The sequence below is a fragment of the Sus scrofa genome, chromosome 2 (assembly GCF_054392235.1).
Source record: "Sus scrofa isolate SSC_HxYL_T2T_F1_AM1 chromosome 2, Sscrofa_HxYL_maternal_Yorkshire_Landrace_v2.0, whole genome shotgun sequence".
NCBI lineage: Eukaryota > Metazoa > Chordata > Mammalia > Artiodactyla > Suidae > Sus > Sus scrofa.
The window spans coordinates 79,178,123-79,201,085 of NC_139384.1; the positions used below are offsets into that span (position 1 = coordinate 79,178,123).

Genomic DNA, 22,963 nt, shown 5'->3' on the forward strand with positions numbered 1-22,963 from the left:
TGTCCAGAGAAGGCCCCCAGCACACCCTCAGACTATTTCTGCCTTTTTGTTACTAGCTAACCCAGAGCAGGCAAACTCATACAAAATGATTTTGAGATGACAAAGCAGAAAGAGAAGAAAAAGGAAAAATTATTCTGGGTCTTTTTGGTCTTTTTCCTGCCGCACTTACAGCATATGGAGGTTCCCAGGCTAGGGATCGAATCTGAGCTGCAGCTGCCAGCCTATACCACAGCAATGCCAGATCCGATCCACATCTGTGACCTACACCACACCTTGCAATGCTGAATCCTTAACCCTCTGAGCAAGGCCAAGGATCAAACCCACATCTTCACAGATACTAGTCAGGTTTTTAACCTACTGAGCTACAATGGGAACTCCTCATACCCATATTCTTTTTTTTTTTTTTTTTCTTTTTTTGGCCACCTGGAGGCATATGGAGTTCCCAGTCCAGGGATCAGATCCCAGCTTCAGTTGCAACCTAAGCCACAGCTGCAGCAACACCAGATCCTTAATCCACTGTGCTGGGCCAGAGATCGAGCCTACATCCCAGTGCTCCCAAGACACTGCCGATCCCATTGCACCACAGGGGGAACTCTGTCCTCATGCCCATATTCTTAAAAGCAGCCAAATTGTTAAAAAAAAAAAAAAAAAAAAAAAAAAAATTAAAGAGTTGCCAGATAGCTCAGTGAGGCACCAGTGTGATCAATGAGTTAAAAAACAAAAACAAAAAAAATAATGACAAAGAATATTCATTTGAGACCAGAGTTCATCCTTATGATAGAATTCTCGGTTGTTTGGATCAACTGAAACAACTGGGTTGAGTTTCCTCTCTCATCTTCCCAAACAGCTGGCCCTGCCAGGGTCCCTGCCCACTCCCCAAGCTGGGCTTTACTGTCCCTTACCCTGTCCCTCACCCCAGTTCCCTCCCCCCGCCAAAGTTCTTGTCTGGACAAGGGGACCCAGCAGGGATGGGCCTCCAGGCTCAGACTCACCCTCTACTTTGCCTCCTCAGCCCCTTCTGGACACACAGAGCAAACTGAAAGCATCAAATGTCAAAGGTCCCGTTTATTCCAGCAACCCGGAAAGAAAATGTGTAAATTAAAAAAGAAAGAAACAGATCCATGCACTCAACTCCTTGGGTCCAGAGGAGGGGACGTGGAATGAGGAGGAGGAGGGGCGGGGACTGGGTGGGAGGCAGAGAGGGTAGGGGGATGGAAGAGAGACAGACAGGCAGAGATAGGGAAAGAGCTGAAGAGTCAGATCGATAGAAAGCAAGAGACAGAGGGACATCAATAAAAAGGCAGAAAGACAGAGCCAAGTATCAAAATCAGATCCGGAAAGGAGAAGAGACAACATTGAGAAACCGCACCGATAGAAAAACAGGCAGAGATTGACAGCTGGGCACTCGGGGAGAGAAAAAACAGCACAGGAGGGGAGACGGGGAGAGAGCAAGAGGGCACGGCAGAGACAGAGAGATGAACTTGGAGGGACACAGGCATCCCACCCCGCAGCCCTCGCCCTCGCGTGGCAGCGCTTAGGGGTCCCCAGCGGTGCTGATGACGTGGAAGAGCGTGACATTGTAGAGCACCTGGTGGCCGTTGTTCCAGGTGTAGAGGGCCCGCTCCCGGGGGTTGTAATCCAGCATGGAGATGTGGGAGTACTGGTTGTGGAAGGGCACGTCCGTGTACTCGTAGCTGGACGTGTTGGTGAAGTAGGCGAAGTAGACCTTGGCCCCGGCCAGGTGGGAGTTGGTGACGTAGAGCACGCCGCAGATCATGAAGGCCTCGCCGGCGCTGCGCTTGGGGTAGCCGGTGTCCCAGGACCGCACGACCTCCAGGGTGTGAGGGTCCAGCCGGCTGACCACGATGTTGCCCGCGTTCTGGTTGGTGGTGTACACGGCCCAGAGCCCGCTCTCGTCCACCATGAAGTCCATGTCCGAGAAGCCGCCCCAGGAGTAAGGGAAGGTGTTGTTGTAGCCGGCCCCCGGGAGGCTCCTCTGCACCAGCACGGAACGTGAGCGGAAGTGGTACTTGACCACCACGTTGCTCTGGTACTTGTTGTAGAACAGGGAACCATTGTACACCACGTGGCCCGTGCCCGCCCACGGCTGGGGCAGCAGGTGCTGGATAAAGTTCTGGCCTTTGATGAAGTCTCCCAGGGTGCGGAACTCCAGGACCCGCCGGCCCTTGTAATAGCCATCCATGTACCAGACCTACAGGAGAGCCACTGGTCACTGGGGGACAGCAGCCACTCAGGAATCCACTGATCACTGGGGGACCGCTGCCAAAGACCCAAAGGTCCCAGCAGCCACTCAGGAATCACGTAGTCACTGGGGATTGACAGTCACTAGGTGGATATTACTCAGTCATGGGACGTCCAGGGACCATGACTAGGCAGAGTCCCCATGACTGGGGTCATTTAGTCATGGAGCACCATTGGTCTCAAAACAGACCCAGAGGACAGGGATTGACCCTCAAGGATCAGGGGAAATTGCAGTCCCTGGTGACTCACTCGACCCAGGAATTCACTGGTCAGTGGATGTGGGATGGCTAGTGGTCAATGGACTGCCCTTGGGTGATAAGAGGTCATTTGGATCCATTGCCCATGGGTAATCTCTGTAACCATGAGGTGACCGGCACGTCACTATCATCCTCTGTCAACATCATTCACTCTCACCATGTTTTTTGATTTTTTTGTTTTTTTTCCACCCTGAGATACGTGGAGTTCCCGAGCCAGGGATCAGATCTGGGCCGAAGTTGCAACCTATGCTGCAGCTGCAGCAATACCAGATCCTTAGCCCAGTGTGCCAGGCCAGGGATTGAACCTGCATCCCAGCACTCCCAAGACACTGCTGATCCCATGGCACCACAGTGGGAACTCTCCCCTTTATTTCTTTTTGGGCCATACCCACGGCATGCAGAAGATCCCGGGCCAAGGATCAAACCCAAGCCACAGCTATTAACTAGAGCCACAGCAGTGACAATGCCAGGTCCTTAATCTGCTGAGCCACACAGCAACACCTCACCATGTTAATTAGCAGTTGCGAGCACCTGGACTAGTGCTGGTTATTGGGCTAAGCCACATTCAGAACCATTTTGAAGGTGAGGAAATTGAGGCTCAGAGACATTAAGGAACCTGTTCAAGGTTCCCCAGCTAAGAATTGGTAGAAGTGAGATATGAACCCGAGTCTGATCCTAAACCCAAGCTCTTAACCCCTTGGCTGAACCACCATCGTGCCTGGGAAGCCAGTGACCATGGAGGGGCAGTGGCTCTTTACTGCCTCTAATCTGTGACGCTCAGTGGCTTCCCAATGATCAATATCAGTCACTAAGATAGTCACTGGGCTGTTAAAGGATGGATTCTGTGGGTCAGAGGTGATAGGCGATTGTGACCATGGGGGCCACCAGTTCAAAGGTCACCAAGTGGTGCTGGTAGGTCCTAGTCCTTGGGAAGTCACTGGTCACCAGTGGTTGCTTCAAGGTCAGTGGTCATGGGGAGATGGTCAGTGGTACTGGTAATCATTAATCTCTACGCAACCATTAGTGGTCAACTGACTTGGGGATTCACAGGGCTATAAAGTTCTTGTCACTTGATGGTCACTAGACAGTCAGGGGGAGGTCCAAGGGTCCCGGAGGTCCTAGGACCTTTTAGGCTACAAGATAAGCATTGATGTGGAATCCCTGAGCACCTCTGGGCAGCCATGGGTTATGTCTCCCCCAGATTCTGTCCCCTGGGGTGGGCACAGTCACTCACCCGGGTATCCGAACTGGGGGCCATCGTGTCCGTCATCCAGGAGCCGAAGCGGGACCCCATGGCCCGAATGGTGATGGGGTTACTGACCCCAGTCAGCTTCCCGCAACCTGGGAGGCAGGAACAGGGGGGATGAGGGTGGAGGACAAAAGAGCCCAAGGGAAACAGGACAAGGATGAGGTGTTGTGATCAAACTGAAGAGCTGGGACCAGGGATGAGGGAGGATCCAGAAACCTGGTCCTGAGGAAGAGTTAGGTTGGGGGGGTGAGGGACTGGAAGGGTAGGGTCAGGGCCATTTCCAGCTTCTGGGTCTACTTTTGACCTTGGGCAGGGAGGTCGAGGATCAAAGTTTATTAGTTAGAGGTCAAAATCATGCCCCAGGTACATAGAGGGTATTGGGGTTGGGCGTGGAGCTCAGGGTCACGGTCGAGCATCAGGGCATACCCAGCTTCTGGGCGCAGGCATGGAGCCGAGCCTCCAGGGCCATCACCCGCTGCTGCAGGTCCTCGTACCCGTAGGCGCCCATCTCCTCCTGGATGGCTGCTAGGCTGCCAGAGAGATTCCTCACCTCCTCCCGCAGGCGGACGATGGTCCGCGTGTCGGCCTTGTACTGCTCCAGGACTGAGCTCAGCGGCAACAGCTCGGTCATCCTGTCCTTCAGCTCCTGCCCGCCAAGACGGAATCGCTGATCCTGATTCCTGACCCCAATCATCCATCCACAACTTCACCATTATTATTATTATTATTATTTTTGGCCACGTGCATGGCATGAGGAAGTTCCCAGGCCAGGGATCAAACCCGCACCACAGCAGTGACCCAAGCCAGAGCAGTGATGATACCAGATCCTTAACCCGCTGACCCACCAGGGAACACGATCACCCCTTACCTTTGATACACACCTGGCCCTTGACATTTTGGCCCGCCCTGGACCCTAGATCCCAGCCAACCCTTGGTCCTTCCCAGATGTGCCCCCACTCTTGGAACTAATAGGCACCCATCTCAATTCTTCCCTTGACCTCTGACCTGAACACAGAAGGACCCACCTGGAAGCTCTTGGCCGAGAGGGACCCATCGGCTGCCCGGAGCCGCGCATCCAGGCTCCGCATGAGGGTCTCCATGCTGCGTACGTACTGGAGGTCACGGTAGGTCCGCAACTCAAGGACCTCCATGGACTGGGACACGTTCTGAACCTAGGAACTGGGAGGGTTAGGGAGAGCCAGACTCCTGTCCCAGCCCCCGAGAGGCCACAGATAAGGACTGGCGGGGGCCAGAGGCCAAACACTCAACCAACCTGCACCCTCCCCATGGCGCATGCACATTCGGTCCATAGGCTACGTAAGGGTCTGGCTGCCACCACCTCCCAACTCTCACCTCCCTGCCTGCCCGCCACCACTGCCCCCCAACACCTGGCCCCCAGCAGTCCAGTCTACACAGAGCAGCCAGGGGGCAGCTTTTCAGAAGGAAGACTGGCTTGCCTTGCCCTGCAGACCCAGAGGGCTGGTCCTGCCCCCTCACCTGCCTTTCTCCATGTTCATCCACCCCAACCACCAGCCCAACTACATTCTCACAGACTCAAAGCTCCTTCCCTCCTGAGGGCCTTTGCTTTTTTCCTTTTTTCTTTTTCTTTTCATCTTTTTAGGGCCACACCTGTGGCACTGCAGTTTCCCAGGCTAAGGGTCAAATCAGAGCGACAGCTGCTGGCCTACACCACAGCCACAGCAACACCAGATCCGAGCCACATCTGCAAACTTCACTGCAGCTCACCACAACACTGAATCCTTAACCACTGAGCAAGCCCAGGGATCAGACCACATCCTCATGGATACTCTTAACCCGCTGAGCCACAACAGGGACTCCTTTTTCTTTTTAAAATTACAGTGGATTTACAATGTTCTGTCAATTTCTGCTGTACAGCAAAATGACCCAGTCATACATATATGCACTTTTTTTTTTTTTTTTTGGTTTTTTGGGGCCATACCCGTGGCATATGGAGGTTCCCAGGCTAGGGGTCGAATAGGAGCTACATCTGCCAGCCTACACCACAGCCATAGCAACACCAGATCCAAGCTACATCTGCAACCTACACCACAGCTCAGGGCAATGCCAGATCCTTAACCCGCTGAGTGAGGCCAGGGATCAAACCCACAACCTCATGGTTTCTAGTCGGATTTGTTTCTGCTGCACAACAACGAGAACTCTCATATATGTACATTCTTTTTCTCATATTATCTTCTATTCCAAGATATTGCATACTCCCTGTGCTATACAATAAGTCCACATTGCTTATCCATTCTAAACGTAATGGTTTGCATCTACCAACCCCAAACTCCCAGTCCATCCCACTCCCTCCCCCCTGCCCTTTGGGAACCACAAATCTGTTCTCCATGTCCATGAGTCTGTTTCTGTTCTGTACATAGCTTCATCTCTGCCATATTTTAGACCCCACATGTAAGTGATATTATATGGTATTTGTCTTTCTCGCTGACTTACTTCACTAAGTATAAGAATCTCTAGTTGCGTCCGTGCTGCTGAAATGCATGTGCTGATCTTTCCACCAGGAGCATCGTTCCTCTTGCCTTCCCATGGCTGGCTCCTCATCCTTCACCTCTTAACTCCAGTGTCACCTCCTCAGAGTAGCCTTTCCTGTCCACTCACCTTCAAGTAGCCACTCCCCCTCTCCCCCTTACATGGTTATTTTCTTTCCAGCTAGAAATACTACCTGGAATGTGCTTATTCATCTGCCTTCTCCAGGCGGGATACTCAGAGGCAGTCTGGCTTGTCCAGAGCTGAATGTTTAATACACATTAGATGCTCAATCAATACTTTCAGGCTAAATGAGGGAACTGAACTTCCCTTGCCCTGACCTGTCCTTCTTTTTTCTTTTTTCTTTTTTGGTCTTTTCAGAGCTGCACTCACAGCCTATGGAGGTTCCCAGGCTATGGGTCTAATCAGAGCTATAGTCACCGGCCTACGCCATAGCCACAGCAACACCACAGCTCACGGCAACTCCGGCTCCCTAACCCACTGAGTAAGGCCAGGGATCAAACCCGCAACCTAATGGTTCCTAGTCAGATTTATTTCTGCTGTGCTGTGATGGGAACTCCAGCCCTGACCTGTCCTAATCCAGACCTAGAGCCCTCTAGCTCCCACCTCCACCTGGCTAAGATGAGCTCCCCCCATCCTACCCCCTCTGTCAAGGTGAACTCAGAAAAACACCGGATGCTTGTTGAAATAAAAAGACTTTTCTGAGCCTTTGTTCACGTGACACTTGGAGGTTCTCAGAAAGCCAAGAGCCTGATACCCATCCTAGATGCCACCAAATACTTTTATAGCCATTATCAATGATCAGGGGACACCACTCGGGTATTCCAAAGTGTTGGGGAAAGCCATTCTGGTGTGGTGGGTAGGGCAGTTAATGGGTGGGAGACTCTGGTGCCAACAAGGGTCTCTTCTGTTCTCTGCTGAGCCTCAGCTTCCTCCTCCACAGGAAGCTGGATGATGGTGGGAGGTTGCTGGTCCCTTTAAACACTGACATTAGAGCTGACTAAGGGGCAGTTCATCTGGGTAATGGCAAGGGATCAAAGTCTATAAAGGGCACCAAAATATCCTTGGGAATGCCTTTTTTTTTAATGGCCGCACTCGAGGCATATGGAAGTTGCCAACCTACACCACAGCTCACAGCAATGCCGAATCCTTAACCCACTGAGTGAGGCCAGGAATAGAACCTGCATCCTCATGGATACCAGCTGGATTGGTTTCTGCTGTGCCACAACAGGAACTCCCTCCTTGGGAATGTATTGAAGAGGGAAATAACCTCAGTCAGAGGGGGAAGGAATCTTTATGTAAGTCTCTTGAGGTAGAAGGTGAGCTCTTTCTTAGCAGGTGAGTCTGGCTGAGTGCATGGTGGGGCCAGAGCTCACATACAGAAGCTCAGATGTGGCCACTGGGCTTCTCCTTCGCTGTCCCCAAACAGCACTCTGCTTCTCCTCCAAAGAAGCAATGAACAGATGCTGACTAAAATATCTTCCCGGAGGGGAGCCATGTTGTTCTCCAGCTCTGAATAATCTGAATGGCCAGATATGGCCCCGGCTGACCTGGATAGGGGCAGGGGGCGGGGGATTGGGGAGATTTTCATGGGGGAACCGGAAGTTCCTCACCTTCTCCATCAGCTGCCGCAGCTCCCGGCTCCGGCCATCTCGAGAGCAAGTGCTCTGTGCAGGGATCACAGCTGTGCAGATGCATTTTCCATCAGGAGCCTGGGCCGAGGTGTACAGCTGCCAGCCTTCCTCTGGGCTCTGGAAGAGGGTCTGCGGGGAGGGTGGGGGTCAGAGAGTGGGAACCCAATGAGGGAATCATCCTGACACCCCTGGTGGAGAAAAGGGGGCTCCCGGGAAATGATAGATGCCCTTTGTTGGACCCTTGGAATGTGCCACATCATTGTTGACTGCCAGATACATGTGATCTCAATCCCTCCTCAGGGAGCTCCATTTCACAAATGACAAGACTGAGTTATGCAGGGTGAAGGAACACAGCAAGGGACTGTGGGGTGTGAGCACTTCCACAAGAGGAGAATTCATTCTCTCACACGCATTGCACACGCACACAACACTACCTCCATAACCCCCATTAGAACATAGACCCACTCAATGCATGCACCTCGATGTTGACTGCAGCACTATTTGTAATATAGCCAAGACATGGAAACAACCTAAATGTTCAACAGATGAATGGACAAAGAAGATGTGGTGGAGTTCCCACTATGGCTCAGCAGGTTAAGGACTCAATGTTGTCTCCATGAGGATTTGGGTTTGATCCCTGGCCTTCCTCAGTGGGTTAAGGATCTGGTGTTGCTACAAGCTATAGCATAGGTCACAGATTTGGCTTGGATCTGGCATTGCTGTGGCTATGGCGTAGGCCAGCAGCATGCAGCTCCAATTCAGCTCCTAGCCGGAGTACTTTCATATGCCACAGGTGTACACCCATAAAAAGAAAAGGAAAAAAAGAAAAAAAAAAAGATGTGGCATACAATGGAATACTATTCAGCCATATAAAAGAATGAAATAATGCCACCTGCAGCACCATGGATGGACTTAGAGATTATCACAGTAAGTAAAGTAAGTCAGACAAAGACAAATAGCATATGATATCATTTATATGTGGAATATAAACATGACACAAACGAACTTATCTACGAAACAGAAACAGACTCACAGACCAGAGAACAGACTTGAGGTTCCCAAGGGGGGGTGATGGAGGAAGGATGGATTGGGAGTTTAGGATTAGCAGATACAAACTAGTATATATAGAATGGATAAACAATTAAGGTCCTACTCTATAGCAAAAGGAACTATGCTCAATATCCTGTAATAAACCATAATGGAAAAGAATATATATTATTATATATATTTATATATTACATATACATATATCTGAATCATTTTGCGGTACACCAGAAACCACACAACATTGTAAATCAACTACATTTCAATAAAATAAATTTATAAAAAGAAAAGGGGGAGTTCCCTTCATGGCTCAGTGGTTAATGAACCCGACTAGTATCCATGAGGACACAGGTTCGATCCCTGGCCTCGATTAGTGGGTTAAGGATCCAGCATTGCTGTGAGCTGTGGTGTAGGTTGCAGATGCAGCTGGGATCCCGAGTGGCTGTGGGTGTGGCTGTAGTAGGCAGCTGCAGCTCTGATTCCACTCCTAGACTGGGAACTTCCATATGCCACGGGTACAGCCCAAAACTAAAGAGAGAGAAAGAGAAACAAAAAAAGAAAAACAAAAGAACATAGACCCACTCATACCCTCAAACCTGGACAGCACCCCCACTCTGCTTCCCCTGCCTACAGTGACACATGGGGTCTGGATATACTTTGGGAGCCACTAAGCTTGACTCCACTGTTGTTATTCTCCCTTCCCCCAAGCCCTGCTCCTGAGAAGCCCAGGCAAGGTAATGGCCAAAGGGTGACAGAATCCTCACAGAGACCTTCAGCCCTTGACTACAAGGCATCAAGTTTAGACTCCTCCTAAACTGAACTTCAAGTTAATTTATGTTGCTCAGATAATTCAGGGATCAATTATGGCTGTGTTTCCCAAGCTATGCTCCTTTCAACACAGGCAGTCTTACCAGGAATGCTAGGAAAGAAAAGGGTGCTCTGAGGTCAAATAAGTTTTGTGCATTGCTGGGTGAAATGGATTTCTTCGATGCAGGACTTATCAGAGCCTTTTAAATGCTAATGAACATCAGGGAACTCAAGAGAGCCATAATTTCTCAAACTTGTTAGAAAACATCTAGTGAGTGCCAGTTCTATTCCAGGCATGGGTCTGGGATAGGGACTAGGAAGAGAGAGGTGAAGAAAGCATTTGATGGCTACGTATGGATGTAGAGGAGACAGACATCAAGCATGGAATCCCAGTGATGTGTCTTGAACTATAAGCTGCAGTGACAGCTACAAAGTGCAGAGAGTAACAGGGCTCTTCTCCAGGATGAGGGTCTCAGAAGAGGTGCCCCAGGGAAGGGACATTTAAGCTGAACTTGAAGGATGAATGGGCCAGAAGGGGAGAGAGGAAGGGACACTTTTGACACACAAACTCGGAGCAATATCTGGAGGGATTGGAGAAGCACTGTTCAAAAAGCGTTGAATCCCCCCTGGATGGGACATGCTAGAACAAGCCCCCTTGAGCTTCCCAGGAATGTACCATAGTTAATCACAAGTCCCAGTCTTTTGGTTTTTGATCAGAACAGGGTGGTCTCATTGGTTCAACAAATATTCATTAAGCTCCTATTGTGTGTCAGGCTCCATCCTGGATATTGAAAACAGCAGTGGACAAAACACAAACAAACACAAAGGCTCCTCTAGGAGTCACATTAAAGTGGGCAGCGACAGAAGTAAACTAAGTTAACATCAGGTATTTAAAGGGTGATGAGGGAGTTCCCGTCGTGGCGCAGTGGTTAACGAATCCGACTAGGAACCATGAGGTTGCGGGTTCAGTCCCTGCCCTTGCTCAGTGGGTTAACGATCCGGCGTTGCCGTGAGCTGTGGTGTAGGTCGCAGACGCTGCTCGGATCCTGCGTTGCTGTGGCTCTGGCGTAGGCCGGTGGCTACAGCTCCGATTCAACCCCTAGCCTGGGAACCTCCATATGCCGCGGGAGCGGCCCAAGAAATAGCAACAACAACAAAAAACAAAAAGACAAAAAAAAAATAAAAATAAAAAAAATAAAAAATAAAGGGTGATGAGTACCACAGAAAGAAGTAATGCAAGGAAGAAATGATGGAGATTTACTAGGTTTTTTTTTTGTTTTTTTTTTTAAGAGCTGCTACTGTGACTATGGAAGCTCCTAGGCTAGGGATCAAATCCGAGCTGCAGCTGCCACCCTCCACCACAGCCAAAGCAACACCAGATCCAAGCCGCATCTTCGACCTACACCACAGCTCCTAGGCAACACCAGATCCTTAACCAATGAGTGGGGCCAGTGATCAAACTCGAGTCCTCAGGGATCCTAGTCAGATTCATTTCTGCTGCGCCACAAAGGGAATTCCTGGCGGTTGCAATTTTAAGGGGGCTGGGAAGGCATTCATGAGAAGGTCGCATCTGAGTAGAGTGAAGGAAGAACCATGAAGATATCGGGGGAAAGGTGTTCCAGGCAGAACAGCAGGTACAAAGGCCCTGAGGCAGGACCATGCCTGGTGCATTTGAGGAACATGGAGGAGGCTAGTGTGGCTAGGAGTGAACAAGGGGGATGGGGGTGGGGGGAGATGAGAACAGGGCTTGTGTGCCTCCGGAATGCGCTGAGTAAGGTGAAGGGTTCTGAACTTGTTCAAGAGGATGGGCCGGACCGACTCAGGTGCTCACTGGCGCCCTCTGGTGGCTATGAGGGGAACAGGCCGTAGGGAGCGGAGGCGAGGGTGGGAGATAGGGCCGAAGTGACTGTAACAACACCCATCCAGGCAAGTCCTGGTGGGTGGTGACTGAAGAGATGGGAAGTGGAAGAACCTGGTCCTATCCCGAAGGCATTCCCGCCGACAGGGCAGAAATTCTGATAAAACCCCACGGGTTTTACAGAGAGACAAAGCCCCACAATCATTGATCATTTGCACAGCGGTTACTTATAGCAGATGCTGTTCTCCTGAGCTGGAGCAGATAAGCCAGGCTGTGAGTTACGAGCGATCCCGGAAACCCCAGCTATTAGCTCACCTTTTTCTCTTCCACGATAAAGTCTTTTTTTTTTTTTTTTTTTAAGCTTATTGGGATATGAGCAAGGGATATCACTGTACAGAAGAGCTTGTCTCCTCCACTAATTTATAAGAAAAAGCAACCATTCACAAACGCCATCGGAAACTACTGTAATTAGTCATTCTCGGCGCCTTTTGTACACACTTCTGAGGTTGAGGGAACCCCCTCTTTATCAGCCCACCTCTCCCACATGGAGGAAGGAAGTCTCTCATCTTCCCAGCCTTCATTGCGCACAGGAATGACGGAGGAGGAACCAACACTTGTGCCCCTCCAGCCTTACCGCAGCGCGCCCAGAATCCCCCACGACAAAGGCTTTCCCTGGTGGTCAGAGCCCACTCTGCCTCTGCATTGGGTGGGCAGAAGTACCTCCCACCCGGCAGTCTCCATACCAGTTAATGCCAGCCACAGAGGAGGTAGTGGTAAATACCAGCCCTCTCGCCTGTCTGGCGGGAGAACTTGGGTGCATGCTGCCTGCAATTTCCCAAGGGGTCCCATTGAGACCTGGGCTCCAGGTGCCACCGTGGCACCATCAGCTTGCCTTGCCAGGGTTTCCTTTGCTTCCCGCCTCCCTTCCCCCGCAGGTTCCTCCTGGGATCACCTCCCAGCTGAATACCAGTACTCCACTCCTCTCTTCCAGTTTTGCTTCTGAGGAAGCTGGGCCTACTGCAAGAAGGATGGCCCAAGACAAGAAAGGTGACCCAGGAAGCCCCGCCCCCTTGGTTCTGGAAGAATGCAGAACTAGCCTTCTTCTTTTTTTTTTTTTCTTAAGACAAATACAGCTCTTAAAAACAACAACAACAACAAAAAACCCTTGGAGTTCCCATCATGACTCTGAGGGTTAAGAACCCGACTAGTATCCATGAGGATGCGGGTTCAATCCCAAGCTTTGCTCAGTGGGTTAAGGATCCAGCGTTGCCATGAGCTGTCACAGACATGGCTCAAATCCTATGCTGCCGTGGCTGTGGTATAGGCCGACAGTTGCAGCTTCGATTCAACCCCTAGCGTGGGAACTTCCATATGCCACAAGTGCAGCCCTAAAATGACAAAAACAAACAAACAAAAAACCCCAACACACACAGACACCCCAAAAACAAAAAACAAGCCATGAAGGTGAGTCCAAGCATCTCCATCTGTGCTCCCCTGGCTCTGGTCCCCAAGCAATTTGGACAGAACCCCCCGAAGATTCTCATTTGTACAGAGAAAGCAGCCCGGTTCAACATAATGAACATCTTCCTACATTCCGTAGCGTGTCCTCTGAAGCAAATAAGCCATTTTCTCTCAACATAGGAAATATTGAATTGTAAAAGAGAAGCAAGATTTAAGTGGCAAGGAGAGAAGGCCTCCACGGCTTTCCCAAAATAATTGTCTGCGTTGGACGCACCTCGCCAGAGCGTTCTCTGCAGCAGCGTAATTAAATGCCTGGGGTTTGGCTGCCAAATCTCAGCAAGGCAGAGAGCCTGAGGTTCACCCATTGGGTTCAAGTTCAAAGACACAGTCAAGCTCATGTCCCCAGGAACTGCTGGAATGTCCTGGGAAGCTCAGTGTTTGAGAGTCCTAATGCCAGCTCTCTGAGACTAGATTTTAGCTTGGAACCAAAGTCACAAATTCTCCAAGGTCACAGTCCTAGGGATAGAGAACTTCCATAAGGAAGGGAAATATTTGTCACAGCAGGTTTAAGAGCCCAGAGCCTCTCCAGGTACAGACACATCCAATCTGGTAGCCTGACTCGCTTCTGATATGGTCAGTGCCCTGGGGAAGCCAGCCATTCTCTGGGCTGAGCTGCAGGTTCCAAGTTTAATTCTTGCTAATGGGCTCTAAGCAGATAAGCTAGGCACTCAAGTAGCTCTTTCTCAAATTGTCTTTCCTGGCTGGGAATTTTTCAGATACTTTCACCCAGGCTGCTGTCCCAATTAAGCAGCAGTCTCCGTAACAGGTCCAGGATTGACTGAGCATGAAACATGCAAGAAAAGTTTTTCTCACTGTCACGTCCGGGATCATCAGCTCAGCATATACAACCCCACCAGCTCCGCCACCTACATCTTGGTTCAGAAAACAATTCCTGGTTCTTCTGGGGGCCCAGAGATTGCTACAGGATCCCAGGGGGCAGCCAACCATTGAGCGATGGCTATCAGGGATTAGCCAACAGGAATAGAGCAAGCGGCTGCCTTTTAATAAGTCAAGGATATTATCGTGTTTGAGGCTGGATAATTTAATCAGGAAGCAGAAGTGGCTTGGGGCTCCTATATTTATTTGTTCCCTGCCTTGTTCCAGAGAGAACTCCAAGTGGTTACAAGGATATGTAAAATACCACACGATAGCTCCAATTAAATGAGAGATCAGGAATTAGATGTTTCAGAAGGGCAGTCTGCCAATCTGGAAACAAAGCCTTAAGGTTTCTGCATTTGTATTTAACACAGTCAATCTGAGTCTAAGAATTTAGCCCAGAGAGGAGTTCTTGCTGTGGCGCAGTGGGTTAAGAATCTGACTGCAGCGGTTCGGGTCACTGTGGAGGTGTGGGTTCAATCCCCAGCCTTGTGCTGTGGGTTAAAGGATCCAGCATTGCTATAGCTGTGGCACAGGTAGCAGCTGCAGCTCAGATTTGATCCCTGGCCTGGGAACTTCATAAGCTGCAGGTGGGCCATAAAATAAAAACAAAAATAATAATTTAGCCCAGAGAAATTGTGTGGACAAGCCCTCAACTACTAAAAGAATGCTCATTAAAATGCTGTTTAAAATTGGACAATTGGGATTTTCTCCTCTCCAGTCACCTGCCAATAGGGGGATTGATTAAAAAAAGTAAAAGGAGTTCCTGTTGTGGCGCAATGGTTAACGAATCTGACTAGGAATCATGAGGTTTCGGGTTCGACCCCTGGCCTTGCTTAGTGGATTAAGGATCTGGCGTTGCCGTGAACTGTGGTGTAGGTTGCAGATGCGGCTCGGATCCTGCGTTGCTGTGGCTCTGGTGTAGGCTGGCAGCTACAGCTCCGATTAGACCCCTAGCCTGGGAACCTCCATATGCCACGGGAGCGGCCCTAGAAAAAGGCAAAAAAAGGCAAAAAAAGACAAGAAATTAAAAAAAAATTAAAAAAGTAAAATGCATTTATAGAAGGGAACACTCTACAGCCATTAGAATTGGGGATTTTTATTGCCATCTTCAAATGTATCTTCTTTTCTAAGTTTTCTACGAATAAACACATATTGTTCGTGTGAAGATTTTTTTTCAGTTCCTTTAAAGTTTTTTTTTTTTTTTTTTTTTTTTTTTGAGTTCCCTTCATGGCTCAGCAGTTAACGAACCCGACTAAGATCCATGAGGATGCAGCTTCGATCCCTGGCCTCTCAGTGGGTTAAGGATCTGGCATTGCCGTGAGCTGCGCCAAAGGTCACAGATACAGCTTGGATCTTGTGTTGCTATGGCTGTGGTGTAGGCCGGCAGATGTAGCTCTAATTGAACTCCTACCCTGGGAACTTCCATATGCCATGGATGCGGCCCTAAAAAGCCGGAGAAAGGGAGGAAAGAGAAAAGTGGGGACATAGAGCCAGAAGTAAGGCTAAGAAAAACCCATCCCTTTAAAAACCTGAACAACCAGCATATGGTCGGGCCATAAATTTGGCTCCCAGCTCCTTAGCAGCCAACTCAAAAAGGGAAAGCTGGTCATTTGTGCGGCTCCCAGTGTCCTGAAACAAAAGCACACCAGATGCTCAGGAGAAAACTTAACTATTTTTAGTTCCAAGAACAGGCAAGGATCTCTCCCACGGTCCTCCCAAAAAAAAAGTCCAGTGTGATGTCACCAGCATCTTTCCAGACAACATCCTTACGATAGAAAAGATTCGTGTCCTCTGGATGTTCCTCCTTCTTGCTCCAATGGCAGAACAGAGCCAAAAGGTTAAAAGCAGGGGCCCAGGGTCAGGCTGCTCAGGTTCAAGTCCTGGCTCAGGCACTCACTTGCTGTGAGTCGTTTAATCCCCCTGTGCCACTGTGCCCCCATCTGTAAAATGGACACAATAACTACCTACCGCAAGGGGTTGCTGGGAAGCTTGAATGAGTCAGTTCTCGGCGTGGGAGCGGAAGTTCTCTGTGGTGCAACTGTCTAAAGATCCGGCACAGCGGCACCTGGAGTGCAGGTCCAGGTGGGTCCAGTGTGGGTTCAGTCCCTGGCTGAGGAACTTCTACACGGGGCAGGAGTGAGCAATTAGAACAGTCACCAGTATATAGTCACATGCTGCAGAAGTGTTTGCTACTGTTCCTATTATCATCCTCATGATAACCTGAGGCCAATTCGGGAGCTTCCCAAAGTCAAAATGGTTTAACTTTATGCAAGTCCTCAATTGAGAAGGTCCTGAAAGATTAGTGAAAGTCTGTTGGATTTGGAGCTGTGGATGCAGAAAGAGGAGGAATCACAGATAGCCGAGAGTTAAGTCTTGCTGAATAAGAAGAGAGATGCTTGCTCCATCCTAATCCCCAAGCAGCTGGGCCAGCTTCTCATCCTAGAGTATCTCCTTGATGTAATTTGGTGGAGGAGGGGAGTCCCATTTCAGCATAACAGGCAATTGGCAAGGTTCACCGATAACTTTCTTGGTAGCCCATCTTCTAGTCATCCTGCTCTTCCTGGGACATGCCATACTTTTCCCCACCTTCGGGTCTTTGCACTGGCCAGACAGACCCTCTTGTCACACAAAACTCTTGCCCCATCTCATGGCTGGGCTAACTCTTCCCCATTTGTAGGGCTCCAGCATAAATGTCCCTTCCAAAAGCAGCCTCCACTGTCCTGGCCCTGTGTCACCCACCTCTCAAGGCATCTGTGCATTTCCCCCTGACACACACACTTCTATCTCAACTCTGTATCAAGCATCATTCTAAGCACTCTGCATGTTTTGAGGTCTCACTTCAATGCTAGGAGGTAGGCTCTGTCATTATCTGCCTTCAATAGGTGAAGAAAACTGGGAGGGAGAGGGCTCTGGTCTCTTGCCCAAAGCTTCACAGCCTGTAAGTGGTGCAGCTGGGATTCAAACACAGGCCATCTGGCTCCAGAGTCTACACCATCAAGCTGCACGCCCCCGACCTCCTTCAAGCCCTGATCACAATGGCCATTAGGACCTCATACAAGTGTGAGTACTGGTTCCAAGCCTGCCTCTGCCCCTAGACAGGAAAAAGCATGGGGATTGGAGGCTTCTGTCTGCTTTGCTCATTGCTGAATCCCCCAAGCCCAGCCAGCACGATGAAATGTTTGTTGAGCGACTAGGTGAGGATTGGCTCATGGGACAGAGAGCTAGCATCACAGATCCCCTAAGTACTTCCCCTTGGCCACCGAATTGGTTTCCGTGTCTCCCAGGGAGGGACCATCTGAGATGAAGCTGCAGATTGTCTGAGGCAGGAGCAGAGGCAGCCGAGGCAGCCCTCTGACTGCGGGGACAGTAGAAAGGCTGTGATGAATGATCAAGGACATGCTTGTCTGCTACATCTCAGCCATGACGGGGGCTGAGTCCCTTTGGAGGGCTTGAGATAATAGCAAGCTGGCCCTGTCAAACCTGAAGGTATTGGGCCAATTCCCCCACTGAGTGATAGGCTTGACAGGTCTTAAAGAAGATATCAGCTCACCCGTGCCGAGCTGGGGAACAGGGGCCTCCCTCAGCCTGAGCATCTGGGGCTTGGCCTCTGAGAGCTGTGGCTGCAATGAGGGGCTGAGGGGTGGGGGGTCGACTGCAAGTGCGTTCATTCAAAATCCACTCCATTCATTCCCTTCCGACGCAGTTAATCCATCTTGCCCTGAGAGGCTATTTAGGCTGGCACACACAACCTCTTTTTTGTTCTTTCTTTCTTTCTTATTTGGCTGCCCCGAAGCATATGGAGTTCCCAGGCCAGGGATCAGATCTGAGCCACAACTGCTACCTAGGCCATAGCTGCAGCAACACTGAATCCTTAACCCATTATGTCAGGCAGGGGATTGAACCTGTGTCCCAGAGCTCCCAAGATGCCGCAGATCCTGTTGTGCCACAGTGGGACCTCCAACCTCTTACCCCTTGAAGCCACCCAAGCCTTGGCAGAAGACTCCCCCAATCTCCCCTGGGCCACAGTCCAGATATACTTTTTTTTTTTTTTTGTCTTTTTGTCTTTTTAGGGCCGTACTCTCGGCATATGGAGGTTCCCAGGCTAGGGGTCTAATCGGAGCTGTAGCCACCAGCCTACACCAGAACCACAGCAACACGGGATCCAAGTCGAGTCTGCAACCTACACCACAGCTCATGGCAACGCCGGATCCTTAACCCACTGAGCAAGGCCAGGGATCGAACCCACAACCTCGTGGTTCCTAGTCAGATTCATTAACCACTGAGCCATGACGGGAACTCCCAGACATAGTCAGCTGTCTTAGGCTCCACCATTACAGTGCCAATGTGGATGAATAACGAATAAGACAGTTCCTTGGGGAAGGTGGGAAGAGACACAGGTCTCTGAGTTTGACTGACTGCCCCCGCCCCGCTCCCAGGGTCCAGGGTGTGGGGTGTGAGGAAGGTTTGCCTTGTGCAAGAATTTACCAACGCAGTCCCTTCCCTCTGAGTGTGGCCCAGACTGTCAGAATCCCCATGGATCCCTGCAGACAGAGCTACGAGTAGGGCTTATGGACAGGTTGTGGTCTGCATTCAGGCCACAACACAAGGGCCACTCTGGTCATCAGACCAGCTTGCTCTGAGAAAATCCAAGTTCCTCCTCATCCCCAGCACTCAAGAACACCCCATTCTGGAGTTCCTGCTGTGGTGAAACAGGACCGGCGGCATCTTGGGAGCGCTGGGTTGCAGGTTCAATCCTCAGCCGGGCACAATGGGTTAAAGGATCCCGAGCTGCCACAGCTGTGGCATAGGACGCAGCGTGGCTCAGATCTGATCCCTGGCCCAGGAACTCCATATGCTGTGGGGCGGCCAAAAAAGAAAAGAATAATAAGAGAAGACCCTATTTGAGGACATCCCTCTGGGAAGAAACAAACTCTTAACTTGAGTATGCTGAGTCTCATGGGCCTCCTTTCAGATCTTCAGTGACGCCTGAGCTCTTTATCAGGCCATGGCCTTTGAACGTGCTGTCACACCCACAGTCTTCCAGATGAGCCACGATGAGGGCTTGCACCCCAGTAGACGTAATGGGGAAAGCAAAGGGGTAGGTTCTTATGGTGTTTTTTTTTTTTTTTTTCCTTTTTAGGGCCACAGCCATTGCATATGGAAGTTCCCAGTTTAGCAGTAGAATCGGAGCTACAGCTGCCAATCTATGCCACAGCCATAGCAACGCCAGATCCAAGCCGCATCTGCAACCCACACTGCAGCTCACAGCAATGCCGGATCCTTAACCCATTGATCGAGGCCAGAGATCAGATCCGCATCCTCCTAGATACTATGTTGGGTTCTTAGCCAGCTGAGGCACAACGGGAACTCCCAGGTTCCTATGTTTTAAAGGCAGAGCCCCCACAATTTGATGGACCAGATATGGGGTAGAAGGGAAGGAGGGGAGTTGAAAATGACTCTGACTTTTGGGGCCGAAGCAATGGAGTGGACGGAAGGGGGTGCCATTTACTGAGCTGGGGGAGGAGCGCATGGAGAGTGGGAGGGGGATGTTGAGGAAAACGGGGGAGGGGGGATGGAAATCAAGAGGCATATTCAGTTCACGATGCTTGTGACCACATCCAGGTGAACTATCAAGGAGGCAGCTGTGGGGCCGAGGAGAGAGGGTTTGGCTAGAGATACCTACTTGGGTACCCTCAGCAGAGAGATGGGATTAAAAGTCCTGGGAAGCCTCTCTAATTGGTTTTATATTTTATGTAACACTTATAATACAGTGCTCTTTGCTACGGATTGAGTGTTCCTGTCTCCCCAAAATTCGTATGTTGAAACGTAATACCCAATGTGGGGGTATTTGGAGATTGGGCCTTTGAGAGTTGAATTAATATCCTTATAAGAGTCCCCAGGGAGTTTCCACTGCGGTGCAATGGGATCAGTGGCATCTCTACAGTGCTGGGACTCAGGTTCAATCCCTGGCCTGGCACGGTGGGTTAAGGATCCCGAGTTGCCGCAGCTGTGGCTGAGGTTGTAACTGTGTCTTGGATCTGATCCTTAGTCTGGGAATTCCATATGCCTTGGGGCAGCCCAAAAAAGAAAGGAAAGAGAGCAAGAGAGAGCCCAGAGAGCTCCCTGAACCCTTGTGCTATATGAGAACACAGTATAAAAACACATCTATGAACCAGGAATCTGATTCTCAGCAGGCACTGAATCTGTTGATGCCTTGCTCAGACTTCCCAGCCTCCAGAACTGTGAGGAATATATATCTGTCATTTAAGCCACCCCCTCTATGGTATTTTTGTTATAGCAGCCTGAAGGAACTAAGATGCTCTTCTAAGCTGCCTTTACAAATATGAAAGCTGCCCCTCCTCCGGTGAGGTACCTACTAACATTAGCTCCATTTTATGGATGGAAAAACGGAAGCACAGAGAGGAAAGTCAGTTGCCCAAACTCACAGAGCTGGTAAATGTCTGAGGTGGAATTTGGACCCCAGGCCCAGAAGACTTTCAGTCCTCCCTCTTAGCAGCTGTGCTTATAAGTCTCTCTCCACCAAAGCTTGGTTTGAGCCTTGCTCAATGGATCACCCTGTGATCCATTCTCTCCAGAGAGGGCAGAGCCAGCTTTTGACATGTCACCCCCACATCAAACTCACAAGGCTCCCTCTGCCCTCAGTATAAAGCCCAAATGCCACCTGGAGGCAGGTCCTGCCCACTTGTGTGCAGTGGAATCCTCAGCCCCACCGCTTGTGTCTTCAAACACCTGTTTCCATCTCCTTTCCTGCCCCTGGACCTTGGTCCGTGCTGTGTTCTTAGCTTAGGACACTTCCCCTCTCCTTCACGTGGGGGAAACCTGCTCAGGCCCCAGCAAAGTGGGGTGTTCTGGTTCCAGGTTGGGCCCCTCCCTTTTTTTTCTTTTTCTTTTTATGGCTGTACCTGCGGCATATGGAAGTTCAGCAACACAGGATCCAAGCTGCATCTTCGACCTACACTGCAGCTTGCTGCAACATCAGATCCCTAACCCACTGAGCAAGCCAGGGATGGGACTCACCTCCTCATGGATACTTAACCCGCTGAGACACAACAGGAACTCCGCCCCCCCCCCGCCCCAAATAGTTTCCTGGCACTTTAGTACCATCCCCTACACACACACACACACACACACACACACGCACGCACGCACGCATGCACGCACGCACATACACAGAGTCCTATGACAGTGGGATTTGTCAGTTCTATGCAAAGGAAGGTCCTCTAGCATCACAAAAATGGCAGTGGTAGTAAAAATAAAATTATTATTATCATCGATAATAATTAACATTTACAGAGCATATCTTGAGAGCCAGGCCCCATTCTAAGGGCTTTGCAGATTGTTTCTTGCCAATCCTCAAAAGAACGGTAGGAGGTTGAACCATGATCAAATGTTCAAGTCCTGGGCGGTCCACTTCCTCTTTGTGACTTCCTAAGCAGATCACTTTACCTCCTTCATTAGTAAAATGGGAACTAAAACTGCCCCTTGTCTTTCCCGCCTGCCTCCACCCCCCACCCCCCACACATCAGCTGCCTGATGGCTGAATTTTCTTTCCTTTCCCCGCTTGGCTCTGTATGGTTGGGAACCACAGCCCCTACACTCCTTTGTAATCATTTCCGGAAAGGTTCAGCCAATGGGAGGCATTCATGGAAGATCCGAGGGTGGGACCAAGGGAGAAGCAGGGGTATTACCCCAATTTCTCTGCCTCCTAGGCTCCAGCATTGGCTCTGTGACTTCAGCTCCCTCTGGTAGTCCTACTCCTGGGCTCTGTTTAGACCACGCCTTCTATTAGGGTCTATCTACCCCTGAGTTCTAGAGGGATAAAGACTCTCCACTGTTGCAAATCTCTGGGTTTCATCTCCATCTCTGTTTAGTCTCTCATTTTTCTGACATCTTTATAACTATATAAGTGAATTAAAGGCCCTGAAAGCCCTAGAAGGGTTCTGGTTTTCTAGTCAGCCTCTGAAGGGTATAGCAGCTGCTCAATAAATACCTGTGCATCAACAGGCAGGTATAGAGTTTAATAGCACAGCTGCTTCAGTTCAAATTCTGACCTACTCCTTCCTATGTGACCTTGAGCAGGTACCTTAACCTCTCTGTGCTTTTCTTTTTACTTACTTTTTTTTTTTTTGGTTTGTTTGTTTGTTTGTTTTGCTTTTTAGGGCCACACCCGAGGCATATGGAGGCCAGGATAGGGGTCAGATTGGAACTGCAGCTGCCAGCCTACACCACAGCCACAGCAACGCAGGACCCAAGCTGCGTCTGTAACCTACACCACAGCTCACAGCAACACCGGATCAAGCACTGGGCAAGGCCAGGGATCGAACCTGCATCCTCATGGATACTAGTCAGATTCATTAACCACTGAGCTATGATGGGAACTCCTACTTACTTAATTAATTTTGCTATTTAGGGCCACACCTTTGACATATGGAAGTTCCCAAGCTTAGGGGTCGAATCAGAGCTGTAGCTGCTGGCTTACACCACAGCCACAGCAACTTGGGATCCGAGCCACATCTGCAATCTCCACCACAGCTCAAGGCAACTCGAGATCCTTTAACCCACTGAGAAAGGCCAGGGACTGAACCCACATCCTCATGGATACTAGTCGGGTTCAGAACCCGCTGAGCCACAGTGGGAACTCCATCTCTTTTCTTTTCTTTTCTTTGGTCTTTTTGCCTTTTTCTAGGGCCACTTCCACGGCATATGGAGATTCCCAGGGTAGGGGTCTAATCGGAGCCATAGCCACTGGCCTATGCCAGAGCCACAGCAACGCGGGATCCGAGCCGCGTCTGCAACCTACACCACAGCTCACAGCAACGCCGGATCCTTAACCCACCGAGCAAGGGCAGGGATCAAAGCCGCAACCTCATGGTTCCTAGTCGGATTCGTTAACCACTGCGCCACG

General features: G+C 50.1%; 1 protein-coding gene across 3 annotated transcripts in view; it reads right to left on the reverse strand.

Moving 5' to 3' along the window:
• Positions 1 to 1,045: 1,045 nt before the first annotated feature.
• Positions 1,046 to 22,963, reverse strand: part of OLFM2 (olfactomedin 2) — a 73,154-nt gene continuing 51,236 nt past the window's right edge. For 2 of the 3 annotated variants that reach the window (XM_003123228.5, XM_021083781.2), the window contains exons 2-6: positions 7,908 to 8,057; positions 4,794 to 4,940; positions 4,195 to 4,414; positions 3,754 to 3,860; positions 1,046 to 2,212 (exon numbers count right to left, since the gene is read on the reverse strand). In XM_003123228.5, coding sequence (XP_003123276.1) covers positions 1,535 to 2,212; positions 3,754 to 3,860; positions 4,195 to 4,414; positions 4,794 to 4,940; positions 7,908 to 8,057 — 1,302 coding nt within the window. In that variant the 3' untranslated portion in view covers positions 1,046 to 1,534. Of the gene's footprint in view, positions 2,213 to 3,753; positions 3,861 to 4,194; positions 4,415 to 4,793; positions 4,941 to 7,907; positions 8,058 to 16,005; positions 16,159 to 22,963 lie in introns of those variants that run through there. The other variant, XM_021083782.2, reaches the window with a different exon arrangement.